The 10,897-nt window shown below is 38.4% G+C and overlaps 1 protein-coding gene across 1 annotated transcript; it reads right to left on the bottom strand.

Annotated features, from left to right (window-relative positions):
- Positions 1 to 646: 646 nt before the first annotated feature.
- NXT2 (nuclear transport factor 2 like export factor 2) lies at positions 647 to 8,482 on the bottom strand. The gene is made up of 4 exons (XM_063430984.1): positions 8,409 to 8,482; positions 7,079 to 7,165; positions 5,516 to 5,660; positions 647 to 1,174 (listed from the first exon to the last, which is right to left on the bottom strand). The coding sequence occupies exons 1-4, from the start codon at positions 8,418 to 8,420 to the stop codon at positions 996 to 998; spliced, it is 423 nt and encodes a 140-aa protein (XP_063287054.1). The 5' UTR covers positions 8,421 to 8,482; the 3' UTR covers positions 647 to 995.
- Positions 8,483 to 10,897: the final 2,415 nt, after the last annotated feature.

Here is a 10,897-nt window from a genome sequence, read left to right as displayed (position 1 = left end):
TATAATTCCAATGGGGTGGACATATTAACTCAAAAACAGGCACATTAAACAAATTATTCAAAAGAACTTATAGTTGCAGTAAAGCAGCTGTAATGAACTGTTCTGTGCTCAATTACCAAGCTCATTACTCTCAAGAGCAGTTATGCTATGTCAAAACAATTATCCCATTTTAAATAACTAGATTTTTAATTTACGCCCTTCAGAATACAAACACAAATCGCTCGTCATGTTGTCTGAAATATCTTTACATTTATAGTAACACACAGATGTAATCTTAATTTGACTGTGTTGGGTGCTATCGATACATTTAAAAGTCAAACAAAACAAAAAAAGGTGTTGTGCAGTGCAAAGGTTATAAATGTAAAAAAAAAATTACTTATTCAGACCTCCACATGAGAGATGCTACAATGCATTAATATATCACTACTTGCTAGGTGCGCGTGCAAGGCCAGATTTCACATTAAGCAGAGAAAGGCAATTGTCTGATAGTGGCACCACAGGTTACTACTCTGCCTGTCTACGTGCAAAGAATAAATAAAATTACAGTAAAATGTAACTTGTTTTATGTGATTACTAATTAAATATCTAAAACAGCAGCATGAAACATTGGCTTTTTTGTTAAACAATGTTTAATATACATACAAAGCTCAAGAAATACACTGTTTGTATCTATTCAAAAGCATTAAAAAAAAAAAAAAAAAAACCTCATTAAATGGTTTTACATTATTTTCAAATTTAGAAATTTCTGATTTTAAGGAAAAAAAATACTTTAGAAAAAACATATGTCTGAAAACACACACACGGAATGATGCTCCTACATAGTTAACAGTACACAGGCAGATCCCAGTTGTCTGGCACCGTATACATGCATCGTGACACGTTTACAGCCACATGTTCAGACAAGACATCCTAGCAGTCCTAAGATCAGTCACAGGTATAGCCAGACATCTTGGTCCAGGCACACAACGTCAGAGAGGAAATGTGCAGCACTTGCACTAGCTGGCCCAGTCCTGGAAACGGAAACAGTCACTTGCAATCTTCCACACGTTGCTCGTTGCTGTTGCATGAAGAGACAATAAGAAGTTTTGGTTGAAGTAGTGTGGTTTATTTCCTTCAAATTTCACTGATCCGTGGGCGACAACCAAAACCGTTTTCTGGCCTTGGGTAGCTTGCTCTTTAAAAAGACAAGGGAACAAAGCATATGTCAATTATGTTAATATTAGCAATAGACGTATTATGACATCTTACAACAGGTGATATGGCCAGTCACATCTGGGAGAAATTATTTCAAACACAATAATACCTTCACTTTATTGTACAGTTCTAATATTTAAAAAGAACTAGTTTAATGGGCACATTAATTAAAATATGCTTGTGCGGAGTAGAGGTTTGTATTTAATACATTTAAGTATGATTTAAATAGTCATGGCTATCAATAAGCAGGAAGTTGCAGAGATTTTTTATTTTTTAGCTGTTTAACAATACACATTTGTATGCTTGTACTGTCATGCATATGCAAGAATTTAGTGCTTACATCACGATGACACCAGCTAATATCGAACAAGGTTGGCAGGCGCAGAGAGAATGTAGTGGGTCAAAGAAAGTTTTTATGTGGCATGTTCATGCCAAATATAAAACCTAATCAGTAGGTTTAATGTTGCAACTTGGATATAATGCAGCTAAAATGTGAAATCCCACAGGTAACAGACATGTGCATTTTCCATGCTGGTGTTATGTAAAAAATGCCCTACAGAAACATAACATTTTACTCTACAGAATGTGGTATATCAACTTTGGATAATCAATCTGCTCTTTTCAGAGTTGATCGTGATAAACCAGCTATGTTTAGTGTGTGTATATATATATATATATATATATATATATATATATATATATATATATATATATATATATATATATATAGGATATGGCTTGACATATTTCCCTAGCTTAGGAGTCAATCTTTATTAAAACACACACACTAAATACCAAATGGTCCCAAAGTGAAAAGACATATTTAACAAGTCAGCTACTCAGTTAAACATATATTCACACAAAGACCCACAAAAACACACAGACTTGCATTCATGTGCAATGACCTCACAGACATACATAGAACGTGCATCCACACGCTTGTTTAATTAGTTGCTCTCTCCTCCCATTGCTGCTAATCTATAATGGCATAGCGTGGAGGGAAACAAAATGGGAAGTAAATAGAAGCTGTTCTGTCCCTGGTGTTAACAGAGACTATGTGGTTGCTGTGTGATGCGTTGGCAGACAGGCATTTTCTGATCCAAAACAAACTGAAGCCTAATTAAGGGTGTTGAATTGTAAAGTAATGCTTTTTAGTACTTACTATTTATAGTCTTCCTGTCTGCTTGAATGAGAGTACAGTCTAACACGTACAAAGTTACTATAGCATTTCCTACAATAAACCAATCAATAACTAGTCTTAGATGTGTCCATTATGTTTACACAACCAAAACTAATTTTGAGACATATTTTCAATTTAAATACAGTACATCAGGGCCTGACAAAATTACTTTGAATCTAGGAGCCATTGCATAAAAACACATTTCCCAATGCCATTGGAGGGGAGACAATCACCTAAACAAAAAGACACACGCACAATGAAAATGAAAAAGACACACGCTCAATGAAATGGTCTGGGTGCCAGGTCCAGCTAGGTTTAACCCTTTTTGCTGTAAACATAGTTTGAGAGAAACTGCTATGTTTACCTATGGGTTAATCCAGCCTCTAGTCGCTGTCTCATTGACAGGCGCTAGAGGCGCTTCACACTGTGATTTTCAGTGAGAAGACGCCAGCGTCCATAGGAAAGCATTGAGAATGCTTTCCTATGAGACTGGCTGAATGCGCGCGCGGCTCTTGCCATGCATGCGCATTCAGCCAGGGACGTCAGAAGAGGGAGGAGTGTCCCAGCGCCGAGGGAGCCCGGCGCTGGAAAAAAGGTAAGGGATCAACCCCTTCCTCCCCCTTCAGCGCCAAAACGAGTATGTTTTCCTGGCACTATAGTGGTCCTTTAAGTCCACCCAGCCTTCCTACCTTTGGAAGAGTTGGATTGGAAACTTTCTCTGGGGTCTAGTGTGGTTGCTGTCTTCTTGCTCTGCTCTCTCGCACTGTTCGGTGATGCAAGAATGAGGTCACATCCCGGCTCCTGGCAGGGTGTGCGAAGAAGCAGAGCAAGAAGAACAGAATTACTTCTCCCACTCTCCCTCCTTGCTGCTGAACGGGGCTGACAAACACCCAGTTGCGCCCTGCTGTACATCTATGTCTGTCATTCTAATAAAGCTGTACATATTAAATAAACAATACGCATATCACCTAATGTCAATTATATTACGGTGGCCGGTGGGTAAATTAAACGCACATAAAAAGCTCAGTCCAAGATCTTTTACTACTATATGTCATTCTTCCTGGTGGGGAAGTGGGCTGAATATGCTTGAAGCAAGAATTGAAGACAGCTTTCCTTTTTATTCACGCACTCATAAACTTTGTGTTCAGATAAGGCAAAGGAAGATGTGACATCATATCACTTCCTCATGGCACTATAGTGTATCAGTGAGGATGCAACAAGAATGCAAAGGGAGCAGGGAAAGCTGGGTGGTCTACTAGATCATGCATAGACAACTTGAATATGTCAAACCCTGGTTTAGGACATGAGATATCTTCAACTGAGAAAAAGCAGATTCTTTCCAATGTACAACGGCCAAGTACTTACACACAGATGAACAAAGTACCAAAGCAAACTGTTTTAACCTTTCATTCAGCAATGCTGAAACGGAAAGGCCTAAGAAGCTGGCGTGCCTTACAAAGTACAGATGTATTTGTCAAGTAATAATAAACCAGAGTTTTTTTTTTTTTTTCTTCCTTCCTATATTTATTACACCTATGTTGGGTTTTCAGTTCAATCACTATTTCTGGTTAACACTTATGTACACTAGCACGTTGTGGTTTTAATATTAATTAATACAATTTATTTGTTTTTCTTTGCTTAATTTGCTGAGCAATTGACCAGTGGTAGACTCTGTCTTACAGTTGAATATTCTGTATAGTTTACCGTAGTCCTTTTTGAATCTATGCATCTTTGAGTAACAACTCATTATACATAGGTACACTTTCTGCCCTTTTTTTGCTATGTTACATTTGGGGTTACCCCCCGTTCTCTAAAGTGTACCTTCCTTTTTGGCTCTTTCGTTACTCCCTGTTTGTTCAATAAACCAGAGTACATCTGCCCCATAGGTATATAGGATATAATATGGAAAAATTGTCATGCACAAAACAAAAAGAATCTGAAGCAAATGGCTTAATGCACTGAAGGCCCTTCTGGCTTTGATTAGCATGATATTCATGTAATCTGTATATCAGGGACTAGATCACATTTTTAACCCATTCAGGATTAACATCCTTAGCATTTAGTAAGTATGCCTGGATAATGCTCTAACTTCTTCATTACAGATAACTTGTCAGGACCCATTTGCCTAATGTTTTCATAACATGAGTAAGAACACGATCAAGTTCCACCTCAAATTGTATTGAAGCCCTTCATAACAATGGTCAGGCAATGCCCTTTATGACAGTTGTACTATATTACCTATGAAGGTAAACAGGAAAAGTCCAGCAAAAACCTTCCGATTCCAAGGAGCTCACAGAAAAACAGTTGGCACTGCAGACTATAAAGTCCTTTATCAATTTTTAGTGAAAAAAAAGTGAAAAATATATACATAAAATGTTTGAGATTGTAGCACCACCTGCTGGACAACATATCACACAATAGTCTATACTCCGTTTACCAGCCAGGGACACTAAGCAGATTTTAGATCAAGGATTTATCTGCAGTTGCATGCTTGTATGTCAGAAAAAAAGATGAGAGGTGCTTAAGTAGTACAAAAATTAAATCAGAGAATATGTATTGGCTGGGAAAAGACTGCTTGAAACACTGGACAAGCCTGTGTCTCAAAAATCATGGATTACATGAGAAAAACATTGAAGAAACACTCCAAGCTCCATAACCACTACAGCACGCTATTGAGGTTATGGCGCCAGGAGTGCCCCCAATGTATATAGTCAAACCATTTAATAATGGTTTGATATCTTACCTAGAGCCTGCTGGGCAAGTTCCTCTCAAACTGAATTGTGCAGGGCATAGCTCATTCACTGAGAACAATAGGCTCGTAACCCTATATTACACTGCTTACCTCAGGAGTACCAAACAATTTGACTTCCGTTAGCAGGCGTCAAGGTACTGCTGGCACCATAAACACTATAGCATGCTGCAGCGGTTATGGTGCTTGAAGAATTAACTTAAGCGTGAATAATTGCATTAAAGCTGAACTGTCATATCTCTTGAAACGACAAGCCCTCATTCCAATATTGAGCAATTTGATGTCTTCCAAGAACCTAATATTCTACTTAACTACATATTTTTAAACATTTCCATATAGCGTTATGTTTGGTTATATTATTCATTAAACATGGCAGCCTACATGAATCTTACCACAGACTGGCTGGCAATCAAACATGGAGACCTGGTATTCACTGGATGGCAACATTTCGAAAAATTCAACGAGGGCAGCTTGTCCCGATATGGCATTCCCATTCCACACCATTGTTGCTGTATCCATGTAAAGCTTGGTCAGTTGCTGTGGAATTAAAGAAAAGTCCCAACAGTCAAATTACTGCATTAACATTAAATACTTAAAGGGACACTGTAGGCACCCAGACCACTTCAGCTAATTGAAGTGGTCTGGGTGCTTTGACCCTTTTGCACTTAGTGCTGCAATGTAAAATATTGCAGTTCCAGAAAACTGCAATGTTTACATTGCAGCTCTAAGTCTGCCCCCAGTGGCCGTCTACCAGACAGCCACTGGGGACACTTCTGGAATCCAAACAGACTTTTGGTCCGTTATCTGACGCTGGAAGTCCTCATTGAATAATGTGGAGGTCTAATGCGTGTGCGGTCATTGACGCGCATGCGCATTAGGTCTTCCCCGCCGGTGCTGGATTAAGGTAAGTGTCTGAAAGCGTTTTAACCCTCTTCAGCCCCGAGGGAGGGGGGAACCTATTAACCCTATAGTGCCAGGAAAACGGGTTTGTTTTCCTTGCAATATAGGATCCCTTTAAAGGACCACTCCAATGGGTGAGGAGTATCCCAATGTAATGACAGATTGTAAAAGTTCCAATTTCTATGAAGTCACATGAATTCATGAATAATTACATATCACTTATTTACTGAGAAGATGGTACCTCCTTAAAATTGTACACACATTTTTACAGACAGAAAAATGTATGTGTATTGAGGGTCAGTGTGCGATGTGAATACATGTTTGTGTAGAGAACCAGTGTGTGGGAATTAACCTGTAAATAATCACTGTATGTGTGTGAAAGCAGAGTTGTATACATTTGTGAGGGGTCAGTTTGTGTAAATGTCAAGTATATATCTATGAATGTAAGGTTGCATTGGCCCCCTTATACCACTACCATTTTGATTTGTCCTCCTCCACTATAATTATTTTTTTTAAAATGTATTTACAATACCCTTTCCTGTTAGTTTATTTCCACCAGCAGGTGGATCCTCATCCCTGGTGTCTAGTGTGAGTGTCAACTATCAATGCATTCAGTGCAAGCTCCCGGGAGCTCACAATATTGGTGGCAATTATACTTATCACCAGAAGGAGCTTTTGTCTTGAGGCAAAAAGTCTCCTAGTATAGCCCTTTTACCAAATAGCCACATATAGTTTATTGCTGGTACTCAAACTTTCTCTCTCCTGGGCTAGATTTCCACTTTCCAAAAAGTGAGAGAAAATTGTGAGTCCTGAAAAAAGATAAATAAATACAAAAACAATGTCTACACATTTGTTAGCAGTGTATAGCTTCACTTTTACTATTTATAAGTGATAGTGTGACAAGAAAGTATGCTCAATAGGAAGATCCCCAGAAGTTTTAAAACTACAGTTTCCATGATGCTTTGGCATTTTAAAGGTATTCTAAGAGCATGCAAAGCGTCTGGAGAATCTACCTTTTGGGCACCCCTGCTCTAAAATAACAACTAACCACTTACTCTTCTTCTCTTGTCAATGGTTTCATAGTACAGATTGACAAACTCGTCAGCAGCTCTGCATGCCAGATTAACATCTGTTCTGAAATCCTAAAAGAAAACATCATATAAATGTATAACAGCATATCTACTTGCTGGTAAAATTACTAACAAAACAAAAAACAAAAACAAAGAACTAAAATATGTAGTGCATGTTATTTTGGAATGGACACCATCAACAAGTAATCCTTCTTTTCTTTGCCTTTTATGGCTTAATATGAATGCCTGGTTAATGCTTATTTTCAGTCCATCTCCTTGGCTATATTTGGCCACCACTGATCTATGGGGGCCACAATATTTAGCTTTGTCAGAAGGATCGTACCAGTCCAAAGCCATGCTGCAAAAACAAAAAAAACTAGTGTATTGACAAATCAAAACATAATAATACAAGTTCTCTGCATCTCACATATGAACTCTGTGATTGTTTGAGGACTTCAAATTGTACCTGGTGCCAGTAGATAAGTGGTGCTTATGACCAAACAGACCTCCCCCAAGGTTAAGGGTAAACCAGGACACTTCAATTTAATGCTTGATCCTGCCATAGGAAATAAACTACTCTAAAATGAGAGATTACCAACTCATTGGCACACACAGAAGAGGTTGTGGATAATTTATCTGAAATTGTTTTCAATGACCATACAATTCGCTAAAGTAAAAAAAAAAAAGTATAAAAAAGTAATACCAGGTTTGTAATAAAAATGCTACAATTGGGTTAAAAAAAAAAATAAAAAAAAAAAATTTGGTTTATCTCCGTGTAAAGTAACACAAGTATTAGACTCAGTATTTACTCAGCGTTAGAAATGGTATTACAAACCGAGTAAATGTTTGTATGTTTGTTAGTTAGTTTGTTATGTATTTGCTTGTATAATAAAATTGTAACAGTCTTAAGATAAAAAAAAAAAATTAAACAGAAATAAAGCGGATAAGGATAGAGAGTGAAAGAGAAACTGAACAAAACATATGATGATTTGGTAATTGTTAACTTCATTTATGATTACTCAAGTAATGAAATAACTAATACCATATTTTGATGTGGGGGGAAAAATGGTATTACACTTATTATTATTATTGCCATTTATATGGCGCCAACAGATTCCACAGCGCTTTACAATATTATGAGGGGAGGGGGGGGTGAGGGGGGCAGGACTTAAGTATCATTAATTACTGCTGTCCATCAATAAACTAATTATCAATAAACGTTGGGAGAGGGTCCTCAATGCCCAAATAATAAATGTAAGTTAGTAAACATGAGCATGTCAATCTCTATACTACACACATTGTCACTAATACTCACAGACGACGCCATTTTGGATCCACTAACAGCACTGCTAATAGAGCACACGGCGCCGATCACAAACACATTTTTCCGGTCCGTCGTTGTAATCCTTCCCCCGGAAACTGAGAACCTATACATTTAGTTCCGCCTTCCATTACATTGTGTGGTACAGTAGGTGTCAGTGCTGAGCTACACTGAGATCATACAATGCGGGTAATGAATAGGAACCCATGAACACTGTCAGTAATGTTTACCGTACAAGAGTAAATTATGAAGCAGAGATTAAAACATACTGCCATGTACAGAGCTTGGAATGTTAACGTGACTTTACATTTCAAAGTACTCATCCTGGTAAAACAACAACAATAAAAGATAAACAAATCTTAGTATAAAGGCGAAATGTTTATTGTTGGCAAAGGAATAAGAGATTCATGGAGCTGGTCATGTCACTAGGCATTAAATTGTGATGCAGTGACGGCCAAATTGCTCAATTCAGAACAAAATCAGCAAGTCTACAATATATAGAAACACTACCAACTCGATTTTTATCAGCTAGGCAATGAGAATTTTGAAATTTGGCTTGTTAATAGTTAAAGAATGTCATGCATTTACCTCCTTGATTATATTACTCTGTTATCAAGTAGGTCAGTAAAAGATAAAGGTGAATTGTTTTAAGTTGTGCTGAAAAACAGCCAGTTAGTCAAGAATTGGGTAGATTTACAAAATTAAGTTTAAGATTTAGCTAAAAATAATATCCACCTGCACCCCCCCCCCCCAATAAATATTTTAATGGGTTTAAAGAAAGTAAAAAATAAAATAAAAAAATAGATGCATTGCTGATACTGTAAGTTGGTAGATGATAAACTAATAAATAAATAGTTGTGTATGCAAGGTAGGACACAAATTGGCTGTGTGTTTAAAAATCAGAACGATTTACTACATTAAAAATATCACAATATATGATTAGTCTTTAAATTAATGTATGTGATGTCTACTTTTATAATACAATTATAGGCTTTTACTGTGAGAATCCAATGGTGAAGTGCTAAATAAATAAAACACAGCCCAATTGTAATCCACATTTTATAAAGTTGAGCTTCTAATATCCAAAAAGTTTGAGAAACCTTTTGGGACAATTTTATTCTCAAAGTAAAGGGAAGAATGGATATGGATGCTATCCGCTGCATTTTTACCTATCTCAAACCTCACCTGTTTTAGTTCTGCAACCTCCTTCTACAATTCCACCCTCTTCTCTCAACTAGACATCATGGCACCTTGTACATTTAAACGCCGCAGGCGCCCCCAACAACAACCCTGGCACACCAAGCTCACTCGATACCTCCAAAAATGCTCCTGAACTGCTGAACGCTGTTGGAGAAAGTCTCGCTGTGCATCTGACTTTCTCCACTATAAATTTATGCTGAGCTCATACAGCTTGGCTCTTTCCTCTGCAAAAGTTAATTACTTCAATACCCTCATAACCACACTCTCCCGCGAACCCTGCTGTTCCTCCTCCACCTACTAACTTGACCGCCTCAGACTTTGCAACTCACTTCACTGACAAGATCTCTACAATCAGAGAAGAGATCTCTCATCCTTCTTCTTCCCCTTACAATACTTCCCCTAACTTCACTCCCTCTGCTGTTCTATGTTCATTCGCACCCGCTACATTGGAAGAGGTTTCTGCTCTGCTCCAGCCCCACCACCTGCTCCCTAGATCCAATTCCCTTGCATCTCATTCGTACTCTGTCTTCTTCTCTTTCTCCACCTCTCAATCTCTCTCTCTCTCTCTCCTCTGGTATATTTCCATCACCCTTCAAACATGCAACTGTAACCCCAATTCTTAAGAAGCCCAATCTTGACCCTAACGCCCCATCCAACTATCGTCCTATCTCGCTACTGCCTTTTGCATCTAAGATCCTTGAAAGAATTGTGTATGCGAGATTGACAGACTTCCTCGAGTCCAACTCTCTGCTAAACCCGCTTCAGTCTGGTTTCCGCACTAAGCACTCTGTGGAAACGGCACTGACCAAAGTATCCAATGATCTACTTGCTGCAAAATCTCGTGGTCACTACTCTATCCTAATTCTCCTTGACCTGTTTGCGGCTTTTGACACTGTTGATCATCAACAGCTTCTTCTCATCCTCCGCAATATCGGTCTACAAAATATTGCTCTCTCCTGGTGCTCCTCCTACCTCTCCCTGCTCTCTTTCAGTGTTTCTTTCTCTGGCTCTGCTTCTTCTCCCCAACTCCTCTTTGTTGGTGTCCCCCAAGGTTCAGTCCTTGGTCCCCTACTGTTCTCCATCTATACTGCCTCCCTTGGTAAACTCATTAGCTCCTTTGGCTTCCAATATCATTTCTATGCAGATGACACACAAATCTACCTGTCCTCTCCTGATCTCTCCCCGTCCCTCTTGACTAGTGTCTCTGACTGCTTCTCTGCTATTTCTAACTGGATGGCTGCCCACTTCCTTAAACTAAACTTGACCAAAACTGAAATTCTGGT

The sequence above is a fragment of the Pelobates fuscus genome, chromosome 9, assembly GCF_036172605.1.
Source record: "Pelobates fuscus isolate aPelFus1 chromosome 9, aPelFus1.pri, whole genome shotgun sequence".
Taxonomy (NCBI): Eukaryota; Metazoa; Chordata; class Amphibia; order Anura; family Pelobatidae; genus Pelobates; species Pelobates fuscus.
This window is presented reverse-complemented; position numbering and strand designations above follow the sequence as displayed.